This window comes from Atta colombica, unplaced genomic scaffold (assembly GCF_001594045.1).
Source record: "Atta colombica isolate Treedump-2 unplaced genomic scaffold, Acol1.0 scaffold98, whole genome shotgun sequence".
NCBI classification, from domain to species: Eukaryota; Metazoa; Arthropoda; class Insecta; order Hymenoptera; family Formicidae; genus Atta; species Atta colombica.
The window spans coordinates 275,515-290,776 of NW_017259592.1; the positions used below are offsets into that span (position 1 = coordinate 275,515).

The 15,262-nt window shown below is 26.1% G+C and overlaps 1 protein-coding gene across 2 annotated transcripts in view; it reads right to left on the bottom strand.

The window, feature by feature from the left end:
- Positions 1 to 15,262, bottom strand: part of LOC108693784 (paired box protein Pax-1) — a 135,046-nt gene that overhangs the window by 87,531 nt on the left and 32,253 nt on the right. The window contains exon 1 of one of the 2 annotated variants that reach the window (XM_018202923.1): positions 9,087 to 9,164. The exons of the other annotated variant lie outside the window; for it this stretch is intronic. Coding sequence (XP_018058412.1) covers positions 9,087 to 9,102 — 16 coding nt within the window. The 5' untranslated portion in view covers positions 9,103 to 9,164. Of the gene's footprint in view, positions 1 to 9,086; positions 9,165 to 15,262 lie in introns of those variants that run through there. 2 annotated transcript variants of the gene reach the window in all.

A 15,262-nucleotide genomic window follows, 5' to 3' on the forward strand; every position in this document is an offset into this window, starting at 1 on the left:
TCTTGACAATGTTCTTATGACAATATTGAAATTCAAATCTATGTAAGACTGAAGATGGCTATTCCCCAGAAAGTAAGGAAATGCTCATTGTCATAAGAACATTGTCAAGACATCTACGACTGTATTTATGGATTCGCTGATGGTTTGAAGAAAACAGTGGTATGGTACAGACAATGTAATGGTACAGACAATTATTGTACATTTATATCCTATGTAGAAATTTTTGTTAATTATATAGAAATTCACGCACAAACATCCGCGCTGTGTATATGCTCTTATTGTCCATGTATTGTATTGTAGTTCCTAGCAAACGAGAATAGATTGAAATGAACTGAAATGCCTTCAGATTTTCAGAAATATTTATTTCACGAATGTTAAAATGAATGCTTTTCAATTCTGCATTTTTATTTATTTATAGGAATTGCATGGAGAATTCTCTATGCCTTTCTATCTAAAAATATTAGCTTTTTCTGTGCATACAAACACAATTATGAATATTATTCAATTCAAAATTTTGAATAGGAAATGCAGTTTTTCAATCCAATTGCATCCAATTGAATCTAATTGAATGCAATTGAATCCAATCAAATCCAAAAAAAATATTCGCTATTTAAAATATGCATTCGAATAGAAAAAAATTTTAATCCATTTTAATTCATTCTCGTTTGTTGGGTTTTTTGTTAATTTGTAATTTCTCATATTACATTACATCTACTAATGATATTGTAAAATAGGTAGATTATATATTTTTCGACTTTCCCTGGCTGATTATCGCTGTCTGAGTCACAAAGATTTGTTATCAACATTGCACCCAAAAAATGTCAAAATTCGGAAACGGCCTTATTGTAATTATCGAGCATAATTTTATTAATATTGATATCACTAAATTGAAAAATTATTAAACTAATTTTGCCCAGTTGTTATACAATATTTTTGTATATTAAGTGAAATTAGAAATATTAGATAATTAGATAATAACTATTAGATAGTCAAATTGTTTAAATTTTTATCAGATTTATTTCCAAAAACATAAAATTATTTTTATATATTCTTGGAATAAGAATAATTTCGTTTGAATTCTGTGTCACGAATTAAAATGGATTCATAATAGATATCAAGATTTTTTCGATTAAAAAAATAAGACTCACTTTCTTTGAATCTCGGATGAATTTGATGTTTTCAGACTCTTTTTTGGATTAAAAAAATAGCAATTACGTCATTTTATTTATTACAAATTAAAATGGACAAATGAAATTTTTTTCAATGAAAAGAGAGAATCTAAGAATCCCGTATAGTTTCAATCCCATGTCACGAATTAAAATGGATTCAAAGAATCCTTAAATTTTAATTGGATTGAAATAAATTTAAAAATTTGAAGATTTGGATTCAGTAATGACCACACGAATCCATTTCTACCCCTTTCTAACAATCCTATCTAACATCCTTTTTCGAATACTGAGTTATTGGGTGCTTTTCAGCAAACGAGAATGAATTAAAATGGATTAAAATTTTTTAATCCGTACATTAAATCCATGAAAATGGATTAAAACGGATTGGATCCGAGCTGACACTAGTTTAATATTCGAAAAAAAAACATTCATGCTTAAGGATTACAAATGTTATTCCTAAGACATTTATAATAATTATACCTGGAAGTTAACTACTTCAAATTAGTATTGGTATGGTAAAAACCGCACTTTAGTGGGATTCGAACTGGAATCTCTAGATCATGAATCTTCTATGTTACCCGCTATGCCACTTCTTGAATTGGTAAATGTGTTATTTATTCTTTACTTCAATTACAACTAAACGAAATTATATAGATATAATAAAAATATCATCATTTAATAGATATAATAAAGTATAAATTACATTACTATGAAACAACATTGGATAAGTGTCGGATAATCTAATCTCACTTAGGCAATGTCACGCGCCGTGATATTCCTAATATTCGAGTTGTTTGACTTGGTTTGCGAGTGTTCACATCGATCATTCATTTTATTTTTAATCAATGAGAAACAAAAGAACACAGCTCAATTATTTTTACGTTACAACTTTTTTGATCTTAATTGGATTAAAACGAAAAATTTCCTACTTATAATTTTGAATAATTTAAATAGCATTTATGATCCGTTTTTAAATAAAAATTTTTTTATTCAATTGAAAAACTGCATTTCATATTCAGAATATTGAATTGAGCAGTATTCATGTTGCACAAAAATTGCTGATATTATTTTTTAATTCAACTGAATTAAAAAACTATGCTTCACAATTCTGAATTGAGTAGTATTCACGATGTGCACAGAAAATGCTAATATTATTTTTTGATTGAAAGAGATATGCATTCCTATAAATGAATAAAAATGCATTCAGGATTGAAAAGGCATAGACATTTGCTTTATACAATTCCTGTAAATAAATAAAAATACATTCAGAATTGAAAAGAATTCATTTTAACATTCATGAATCCGTATTTCTGAAAATCTGAATCCATTTCAATCCATTTCAATTCTCATTGGGCATTAGGTCAGACACTGTGTAACACAGTGAATCGTTCATCCGTGAATTCGTTTCATCCTTGTTTACATAGGCAAACAAGGATGTAATGATTATGTTACATTGATTAACTGTGATGTTACATTGTGTCTGACCTAATGAGAAATGACAATGGAATCGATGTCAAATCGATGTCAATTTGATAATTTCAATATCGAAGATATCAATTCGATGTCGATTTCATTGTTATTTCTCACTGGATTGTTAGATAACACCCATTGACATTCGACGCTGTCCAACACAACCAAACTTAAGATCGAATTGAGTTTCGCAGGGTCTATGTCTCTCTAAATCATCGACAGGAAGTATGGACACTGTTACATAGTATTGCCTGTATCTCTCATTGAAAAGCACTCATTACTTGTTACTACTGGTTATTGAAAAAAGTAACTCGTTCCTTTACTCATTAATAATGAATTAACAACGAGTTAAAATAAAATCTTATCTTCTATCTCTGAAAATTATTTTATTTTGACGAAAAAAACTCGCCACAGTTATAGTGTGATTCAAAGACGTTCGTATATAGCCATGGCGGCTAGTAGTAAACAATTCCTCGCACTCGTAGCAACCTACGACCTTGGTCGGCCTCTTTCCGCGCGTTTGTATTTGGCAGTAGGCCGGACTAATAATAGATGATTTTTAATAATTAATAATGTAAACTATTGCGAAAATAGCAATATGGTACAGAATTTTTCGACTCATTGTCACTTTAATCCGCTCTATACCTATCCACAAAGAATTATGAGATCACCGGACACCTTATATATTTCTGTTATTTGTTACTTACATTTACAACGTATTATTATAATGTATCTGTTATTTGTTATCTTATATACATTATATTCAATTATGTTAAGCCTCATATTTTTAGTTCTTGTAAAAAAATTTGAAAATAAAAACATTATATGGATCGTATCTCAAGTAGCAGACAATGTTTTTAAAAATATTTTTAAAAATATTTAAAAAACATAGAAAAATTCTTTTCATCATTTGAAGAAAATTGAAAACATATATTGTAAAACATTTTCTTTAATTATTATTTTTTTATTACCAATACCACCTAACTAAATAACTTTAATTATATAAACGTGATACTAGGGTATATAAACAATAGCTATAGAGCTAATAGAGTTGCTAAAACATAATATTTCAAATAACATCAAATAAAATAAAAATATATTTTGATTAAACATTTGGTCATTATCAATGTTGATATAACAAATATAAGATATCTTAAACGTAAATTATATTAAACAATTGTAATTACGTATAATTCAGTTGTAAAAATTAAAATGATAGTACGCAATTTGATGTACAAAACCTGCATCATCTCTCTGTTATCGCAAATGTTCATAGATGTAAGATATATTATTAAAAACAAGATAATACAATATGTTCAGAATTCCAAAAAGATTATCTGATTGCATTAATCATTTTCTATTCATCAATAATAATAGTTACGTCAAGGAAATTCAATCTGTTATTCTCATTAATTTCTAACATAAATTGGAAACTTTTAATTCTTGAAAAGAATCGGAGAGAGAAGAGAACCATAGGAGAATCAAATACACGAACCAAATACCTGTTTATAAAATTTCTTGTCAAACACAAAAAACATAGAGATAAGAATCAAATTAATAATTATAAGAAACTTGTTTTTGGGAATACGAATCTTATTAGAAATATAATCCCATCTTTTACAAATATTATCTATTACCAAATTAGATAGAATGTTGGTAAAAAGAGAGATAACATCTAACGAAGCTAATTTAAAATCATTTGTTGGCAAGCATTTTTAAATATCGTCGATACAAAATCTTTAAACAATAACTAGTTTGAGCTGTCCATGTATTCTGTAACTTTCATCAGATTGTAGTTAAACATTCCTGATTCACAAAAATAGAAAGTAATTTTTATTGACTTATTCTTTTATTTAACTTGACGTATTTTTCTTTTTTTAATATGATAATTTCATTATATATCTATGGATCTTATAAGAATTTTATACTTTTATTGTTTATTATGTACTTATTTATATTTATTTCACACTAATGTATTATTTGTAAAAATTCTTGTGAATGAGTAAGATAATTAATCAAATAATCTTTTTGGAGTTGTAAGCATATTGTACTACCTTGCTTTCAATAATACTAATCTTATACCTATGAACATTTGCGATAACAGAGAGATGATGCAGGTTTTGTACATCAAATTGCGTACCATCATTTTAATTTTTACAATTGAATTAATTACAATTGTTGTATGTAATTACAATTGTTTAATATAATTTGCGTTTATAACTGTTTAAGATGTAATCTTATATTTGTGATGACATTAATAATGACCGAATGTTTTAATCAAAACATATGTTTTTATTTTATTTGAAGTTATTTGAAATATTATATTTTAGCAACTGTAATCTAGTTATTGCTCATATAGTACCCCTAGTGTCACATTTATATTGTTTAATTACAAGTGAGCATTATATATTTAGTTTTATTTATTAATTGTAATTTTTAATCACATTTTAATTTTTTTCACGGAAACATCAAAGTTAAAAATTCGTATTTTATCTGTTATGTTACAATAAAAAGTATTGAGGTACACGGACTTCGTCAACAGATACGGTAGTGTGTGTCAATTGTAACTAGCGCGAGACTGCCCGTGTCTTTACATGAGGCGAATTGCGAGTATCCAAGATTATCGAATTGTCTATAGTCTATACGTAGCACATTTTAAGCAATTTATATTGTGATAACATCTCCTATGTAATGATTTCTTTATTCTAACCTATTTTTTACTAATTCGAATTTTAGTAAAAAAAAATATTAAATCTTAATAATACACGTTAAATGAGCAAACTTTGAAAATGCGTTTTGTTTAAAATTTCATTTTTTTAAATTAGAGATGGCGTAGTGTTTAAAAGACTCACACATATTATACTCCGAAATGTTCAGAAAGCATTTTTTCATTATTTACTTACTGAAAAATATAGACATTTCGAAGTGCATATTATGTTTTTTAATTAAAGACCAACAAAATGCATTTTTAGCAATTATTTAGCAATTTTGATTAATAATACATCCTACAGATATATCCGAGCAAAACAACAAATCATTATGATATCAAAATAATGTCAAAATAACTTCAAAATGATTATTAAAATTCATTTTCCAATCAATTTTTCCGATTCACTTTAATGTCATTTTGTTATCGTTGACTTATTCTGCCTGAGTATTGTTATTCTCTGTAACATGCGTAATTTTCTTCTTGTGTACATAGTTTCTTTCTTTCTCGTTTTCTGAAAATTACAAATTTTGGATAAAATATATTTTGAAAGTTTGCTCCTTTCAAATAATGTTTAACAAACATTTAAAAATTTTTCCTTAAACCATATAATCCGAGCAAGCTATCAATTGAAATAAATGTTAAATAAATATTCTATTAACATTTCAAATAAATAAATAATGTAAAACAAACATTTAATAAATGTTAAATAAACGTTAAAAAAAGATTTTCTTAAATCATTGTTTTAAATGAATAATTAATGTAAAATAAACGTTTAATAAATGTAAAATAAACATTAAAAGAATGTTTACTAAAATCATTTTCTCATATAAATAATTCATGAAAACTAATTATTTAAAAAATAATAAATATGTAAAAACGTTTTTTAGAAATTGTTATTTGATGAAAAAATGTTAAATAAATATTTTTTTCAGAAATAAGTTGAAGAAATAAATAATTATTAAAAAAAATATTAAAGAAACATTTAAAGAATATTGTCTGTTGGGACATTTTCTCTTAATCGTTTCCATTTTATTTTTTTAAACATATCTTTAATATATTTCTTAGTCGTGTCTGTTGTCTGGAATAAAGATAAGCAATGTTACTCTCTGATAATTTTCTATATTATAAGAAATAAATAAAAGTAACTTTATTTTGTTAGCAACATAAATTTACAGAATTATTTAAAAGAGAAACAAATAAACACAAAAAATATAATAAAAATTAATTCAGGAGTCAATTAATATTTCATTAGATTTATAAAATACATTAGATTTATCAAATACAAAAATAAAAAAATATTGGAAGATTTTTCTTTTATTATATTTTATTATAGTTTTTATTATATTTTTTATTATATTTTATTATAGTTCTTTTATTATAGTTTATTTCCTTTTCTGGAAAAGTTTTTAAAATTATTTTGCTAACAAAGTAAAGTTACTTTTATAGAAAAGTTCATTTCACTCATAGAGCCAAAATATATCGTTAATTAGCAAACACATCTTGCTATAATATTGTAGCAAATTTGATTCGATCACGCAGTTTAAATAAATTATTCGTTAAACGAAACCATTTTGGTAGTTTTGCTAGTTTTGCAAATGAGCTTTGCTAATGTAGCAAATTGTATCGTTAATGCAGTAAAAAAGCTTAGTTAATTAAACAAAAATTAATTTGTTCTTACAGCAAAATAATTTGTAGTTTTAGCTATCCATATCAAATTATATCCATATCAAATCATCAAATAGCAATCAGTACTCTAAATGAATCTTTTTGTTATCCATATATTGACAGATTTTGTTATTGTAGCATAAAATCTGCTGTGTGTAAATTATTTTTCTTCATGTAACAAGCATCTGGAGCAATGTTTCATTAACGTTCAATTAGTACTGTTTGTTTCAGTTAAATAATGAGTGCATTTTCTACGAATATTATTGAAATAGGATAATGGCTCAGTTGACAGAGGACTCTACAAACAACAGTTGCTGAATTTTCTTTTGAGTACTTATTAAGAATGTATTTGAAACTAAACTAAAAGATGTATTAAATGACAAAAAGTCTATAAAAAATATATTTGGAGACAATAAATATAAAAATGTTATACAGACTTTAATTTTAAATTTCTGTATCATATGTACAAATTTGACGCACTTTCTTTTCCATTTTATTAGCTAAGATAATAGTACAAATCGCATTCTATAAAAGAATATTAATGAATTATCAATGTGAAGTCTTATTTTTAAGAAATAGAAGTAAGAAAACGAGTAACAGTCATCAATTTTTGCCTTTAACTAGAAAATAAAATATATATGTTTTTCTATAGTTTTCAGGCTGCAGAATCACGTGGTATAATTAATTTTTTATAAACATATAGTAAATGTGAAAGAAATATGAATATGTAAATAAACATAAACGTGCAATAAAAATGAGATAGACAATCTTTTTTAACATTTTATCGAGAATGAACAAATTTATAAGATTTTATTGTGATAAAGTAAAAATAAAAAAAGAAACAAACACAAGGAAATTCGAAAAGTATAAAACAAAAATCAGATACTCATGCTTTGCACATCATTTTCCCGCCTTTTTGAATTCTATACTTTTAAATCCCAGAACCTGAGACAGTTAGTACCGAGACTTTCAAGCCCCATATCTATAAACTTCTACTTTCTCATAAACTCTAGGATCTTTAAAACTTATTTGTAGACTTCTAAATTTCAGACCTTTAAATCTTAGTATGAAAACCTAGACATTTCATCATGCATAAATTCTAGACTTATAAATATCAAACACTTAATAACAATTTAATCATCAATACTATTATGATTGATCTTTTATGTCAATTTTGCTCATTCATCAACCGTTGTTATCAGGGTTACCCGATGCATCACGGGAAGGGCACGATCATTTGCATATAATTTAGCCTTAACAAAAACCAATTCTAATAATAAAATTCATATTATTTTGAGTGATTATATGTATGCAACGGTGATTATATATATGCAATTATATGCTCCTTTGTTTTGCGCGCGGGATGCGTGCGTGCGTACGTCATGCGTGCGTTTGTGATTTTAATACCGACCGAATGTGTACGCTTGCTTATACCGTATTAAGAATTCAGAATATGATTTTGAGAATTTTCGTTATCATTTTCAGAATAATTGCTAAAAGTGTTCAAATTGTATGCAAATAAAATTTGATGGTTTTTGTGGGTCAGAATATTTAAAAAAGTCATTATATATCTCAATTTTATGGCACAACTGTACTTCTTTATTCTTCAAATATTTACATATTTTTTTCTTTATGTTTATGGAAAACTAATTGCATCATGTGATTCTGCAATCTAAAAACTATAAAGGAACATATAAATTTCACTTCCCGGTTGGGATAAAAATCGATTTTTATTCCACATATACAGTACATGTCCTATTTCATACAATACACCTCATATACCAGAGAGTTTTTGCGAACGTTTTCAAAACGGGACATTCTCAGGATATTCTTCAGAACATCCCTTGAACTTCTGTACTATATGGGATTTTTCATTAGTCTATTCTTTATCGATGAACTTTTTGAACTACTGCACAATGCAACAAATTGAAATAAGTATTTATAGGTATAGTTTATTTTACTTCAATATAGATTTCACTCCAAAAAATTTAGAGAGTATTATACGTTATTTTTTTTCTAACGCATTAAAAATAGATTTATTAAATAGAATTTAGCTTAATTTTTATATTTACTCTGATTTTGCTGCATCCAATTGACATCTTAAAGTATTTTTCGCGTACAATATGTATTCCTTAGTTTCACTTTGTATATTTCAATTCCGTACCATTTTGATAGCTGTCATAATCTCTCGTTACTTGCATCTATAGATATTGGATAGCACTCTGAAAATTTTTTCCATGTTCTGAAAACAATTAAAGAAAAGGTGTCACAACCTCTGTGTGATTGAACTAGTGTGAACTAGTCTCCCTACCGCACATGCGCATAGATTCAGTAGATTTTTGGAAGATTCTGATAACCCACATCGCTTAAATTGGCCAATTTAAAATAAAATATTCTCATTGATAAAGCAGTAAAAAATTACTACGCATCCCGGCCAATGTGAGTGGATGTATATGCTATCGCAGGGACCCTCCCGAATTTTTGACATATGTATTTAAAAAATCCTTATCATAAAATTTCTTACGTATATATTTAAAACAAAGTTAGTAGTGTAGTGTATATTTAAATGTCTGTTCCTACAATAATTTTAAATATGTTCTCTTAGATGGAAACTCATGATGCAAGAAATGATGGTTCTTGTGCATACCTATTTTATTGCTATAGCCATTTAGAGCTTGGCCTTCTATTTGTCCATTACTCAATGGACTCAATAATTCAAATAAAATAAATATTATTTTGTATCAATGCTATGCCAATAAAACTCAATTTCACATATAATAAATATTTGAACTTTATACATAATAATTCTTTTTAATTCTTTTAATTTCTCTTACTTTTATATGTTGTTTAAGAGTATTATGTTCATAAACAAATTCAAAGTAACTGCAAATTTTATCCTTAGTTTTATTTCTGCATGATAAAATTTTATAAACTTATAATATCATGTTTCATGATATCACATAGAATTTTCTAATTTTTCTTTATTTTCTTTATTTTCCTGGGAATAGTTCGTTTTTCGAATTCTTTTGATTTCTTTTACACTCTAGAATAGTTCCATCCACAAAAAAATAATTCCTGTAAAATTTTAGATAGAATATCGAGAGACTGCGCCCTTGGCTTAAGGAAGTTTGCTGCCTTAAAAAATCGAAAAAAATGGTGATTTATCGTAATCTTCTTCAAAAAAAAGACTAATTTATCATTTTAAAATTTTTATTGTTTTAAAACATTTGCACGTTTTACTATTGTATAACTATTGTAGAAATTTTTGTACAAATTTTTATGTGAAAAAAAGTATTATAAATAATAAAAATATAAACATTTATATTTATATTTAGTTCGACGCCTCGCCACGACGCACAGTCAAAAAGACAGAAAAAGACCATAAAGTAACTTCGTAATTTTGACATGGAATCATAATTTTTCTCATATAAATACATCATAGCAGATCTAGAAAAATTTTATACATATATATATATATATATATGACTCCTAAGATTCAAATGTTTTTACAGATAGTTGAACGAAAACAAATTGCATAACAATTGCATGGATACGATGTTTTATTATGTCATAAATATGTATTATGAATTTCACCAATGCAAATCCAAATTTAAAATAGGGGTTTTATTGTCCTAATGAAAAAAGTCAAAATTTTGGAAAATTAATCATTCGGTTATCATTTAGTAAGACGCTTTTCAGCGTTTAAGGCCTTTTTCCAAATTTTGGAATGTCCGCAATTTTAGTCAATTCATGATATTAAAATTTTCAAGTTATCGTTGCATTTGTAAATCATTAACGAGTAATATATTTATACCTTTTTGCGCTTTTTCATCTAAATTTTTTATCTAAATTGTTAATAATCATATTTATATAGGATAATTCATTTTAATCGATATGATCGATTTTCTTAAAAACTAAAAAAGACACAAAAAAATGTTAAAACCTTTGATAGCTTAAAAGGGGAATAGAAAAGGATTATATCAATTTAAATATATAGTATTGCGTCTTTCTTGCAGAGAGAGTACAGATCCACAGTGGGCAAAAAGATGGAAAAAGTGACCAAAATACAAAACTGCACTCCAATCAAGAACAAGTATGATATTAAAAGATTTTCGGTATCATGATTCCGAATTCGAACTCAAAATTGGAAAATAAAAAATAGTGGAACCAATATGACAGATAGGAATGCTAAAAGTATTCCGATTCCGGTGCAGTATAAGAAGATTATCGAAATCGCTAGAATTCCGAATCCGAACTCAAAATTAGATAATAATTTCTGAATGAGTCAATTTGATCCCCACGCGACTACTGAAGAATTAAATATTGCTGATTAACAAACTTTTTCAGAGCAAGATATAGCAACGGTTTCATAGCGAATCAGCTTTTTTAAAAATTGCAAATCAGTACTTCAACGGCAAGAAGCCAAGCTTAAACATGAATTCCAGCACAACTGATCCATTTGAATTCGAAAAAAGTTCGTTTTCTTGATTTCTTTATAAATTAGCGTAATTTGTTCTAAATGAACTTAAAAAAAATTCCTTTCTGACAATTAATTAATAAAAGACTCCATAAAAATACTTCTTACAGAGTTAAATTGAAGTTGATTTAAAATCCTTTTTCTATTCGCAACGGGTTCAAAAAAATTCATTTTTGATTTGGTTACAATATAGATACTTGTACAAAATTATTCCCGCTACAAGTGATCTATCGCTATTGGAATTGTACTGTTTGAGTGATTACTGCGAGCGTAATAAAAATTAGTTTTTGCAATAGCATTTTGTATACATACATTCATATAAAAAATACACATACAAAATATATATTACGTGTATATATGCATATCTATACATACATAATCATACGTATTTAAATATAACAGTAAAACTTAATTTGAATAAAAAATGAACTTATTCTTATACAAAATTAAGAAATATAAATTAATAAAAATATGTGCTGCGACAAAAAATATAACAATACAAAAAAACATACACTATATATGATTTTAACAACTGATTTATATTTTCAAATATTTTCTTTGTTAAAACATTTTGTCGCAAAATATATTTTAATTAATTTTTATTTCATATTTCACAACATTCCAATAATCTCAATTACCTATTTAACCTATTTAACTTTTCGATTCCAGAAATAACATAAAATGAATAGCTTTAGAACTCTATTAAAATATTATCTAAAAGTTATTTCGATTTCATCGCGAATTTATTTAGACTAAAAAAAACTTTTTGAATTCAAAAAAGAACAATTAGTGATATAAAAGTGAATTCTTTTGGAACTCTTAAAAATATTTTTAGAACAGAAATGAAATAGAAAAAGAATTTGTAAGTCGAGAATGAAAAAAGAATTCTTTTTGGATTCTTTGTGTTATCTGGAATGATAATAAACAAATATAGAAAATACATGCATTTTTTTTCGCTATCAATTTAAATTCAGCACAAGAATATTTTTAAGCTATAAATAACTCTTGCCATTTATCTTGATGAATAGCAAAAATTATTTATAAAAACACACAATATCTTGAATTGTTAGAAAAAGATATTGAAATTTTTGTAACTGCGAAAACACTGACTTCTTAAACAAATTCAATATAAATCGAGATTTCATGCAGACTAATTCGTCAACTTTATCAAAAAGCGATGATTTTAAAAAAAGTTTTCAAGTAACCAAAAGTTTCCTGATCTTTTCAGTGCTTTTATTACAATTTTGTTTAAACGTTAAGATGCAATATAGGCGTCTTTCCCCTATAATATATAATATATATAATAATAAATTAATTATTGAAAATGAAAAATAAAAACAGTATTTATTACAAATTATTAAAAATTATCACTATCGTTTTCGGATTCGAAAAAACTTTGTTACAATAAATTATTTCACACAACCAATAGGAGATAAATTCCATTAAAATTCTAATGTGATTCTTGCTTGTAATAATTTTGTATGAATTCATACACTACGTGTATCCTTTAAATTGCGCAACAAAATAATTTTTCAGTTTTGAAACGCAAACTTCACTGAACAACTACAGTAATATCACAAGTTAAATTGACTACACTGAAAAAAAAATATAATCAATTTTAATAAATATTTAGTTAAATACTGCCAACTAAATATTTATTAAATATAAAGATATATATTTATTTGATACAAAAAATGTTAATTTGATTTAACAATCTTTTTTTTACTAAACAAATATTTATTTTTTTTTATTTATTTAAGTAAATATTTAGTTGGCAGTATTTAACTAAATATTTATTAAAATTGATTATATATTTTTTTTTTGAACTAAATTGAACTAAATTGAACTAAATTTATTAAAATTGACTATATTTTTTTTCAGTGTAACAATTTAACAGTTCAATGCTCAGTATCTTAGAACGATCTTAATAATAATAATTGAATAACATACTAAAATCTGTAAATAAATAATTTTATTGTGAAAAATATTACCTCGGCTGAGAGTTGAATCCAGATTTCTAGCATTTCGTGCGAGCATCCTAGGCCTTTAGACTACCAAGACCTTAGTAATATTCTTCTCAATAACTGGTAAACAACATTCTTATTTCAGGCAATGTAAATAAAGAATGTTAAACTCTTTAGTGGAAAAATTTCACTGAAATTATTTTACGTTTTGAAATATTTTTCAGCAAAATTTTAAAGAAATTTCAATTTTAGCGATTTTAGCAATATATTATCCGAAAAATTCACTTTCAGTGAAATTTCAACAAATTTTCAATTACGCTGAAATGTTTCAAAAAACACATAGAATAATTTCAGCGAAATTTTTTCACTAGGGCTAAGAGTAGGACCATACATATGAGTATACAACCAATAGGAAATAAATGCCATTAATGATCTAGCTAGATATAAAATGCTTGTATAATTTTGTGTGAACTTATATACTATGTAATTCTTTAAACTACGCGCCGAAATGATTTCGGTCTTGAAACGCAATAATTATTACATTATTATATGTATAACATTATTTTATTATGTGTAACATTGATAAAAATTTAATTTTTTAATAAAAACATTAAATCCTTTAATTTCTTCTCTTGACTTGAATCATACTACAATTCTTTTTAGCCCAGAAATCACATCTTCCAGCTCAAAAAGTGTAATATATTAGGTATGGGAAAAAGTTCGTGGCATTTTTCCCGTTAGATGTAACGGGAAAAACGCCATGAATTTTTTCCCACACTTAATATATTTATTTTCTTCGTTTTTTTAGTCGTTTTTTTAGTCGTTTACATAATTATTTAAAGAAGATATATAAGATCTTAAATGATGCAGAAAAATAAAACATATACGCTAAAAGAAAGAAAAGTCCTGTAAACCAATTTTTGTGAGAAATATGTTTTAAAAAAATCAATGCTGACAATGTAGTATAACTCTAATGTTTAACGAGCCGGAGGCATGTGTTCTTAATATCCGAAGTAAAATTTTACAGGAATTGTTTTGATGAATTGAAATTTAAGGAAAACATTCAAAAAATAACAAAATCCTAATATAGATTCTGTTTTGAGAAGAAGAGAGAGAACAATCTTAGCTCACAGCAAAGGTTTAATAAATTTATTAGGTTAGTAAATTTATCAAAATAAATGTATATATCACATAAATTTAAATAAGCATAACTCCAAAAAATGGTCGCATTTAAAAAAATTTTTTTTTTTAAGGGTAAAGTCTACTTTACGAAGCTTTCATAAAAATGAATTTTTAATGCAAAAATGAAAATCAGAGGTATAACCCTCCAATGGGCTTGATCTTTACAAATGTTATCCAGGACGTGATCCTGAATAATATTCAAGAAGTTTTCGGTCGGACACCGAGTAAGTGCTAATGTCGGCGGTATTGTAACTTTCAAGCCTAAAATATATTGAAATATATTGAATATATTGAAATATATTAACGAAAAAATATTTTATTATAATGTTTTGAAAAACTCTCGAAATAAATTACAAGAATATGTAATGAAAAATGGGGGATTCCATTTAAAAAATTCAACGTAACTTTGTCTTGATCTTGACAATGCTACCTAAGGTCTAACCAATAATATCATATTATGTCCTCCTTGAAGTCGAAAAACTTTTGTCTGAAACATTTAAAAAAAAAAATGTATATTTTTCAAGAAATTAGTCTAGTACGATCGCTCTGTTGCACCGGTGCGTGCGTGCGTGCGGCGTGTGTGTGTGTGTGTGTGTGTGTGTGTGTGTGTGTGTGTGTGTGTGTG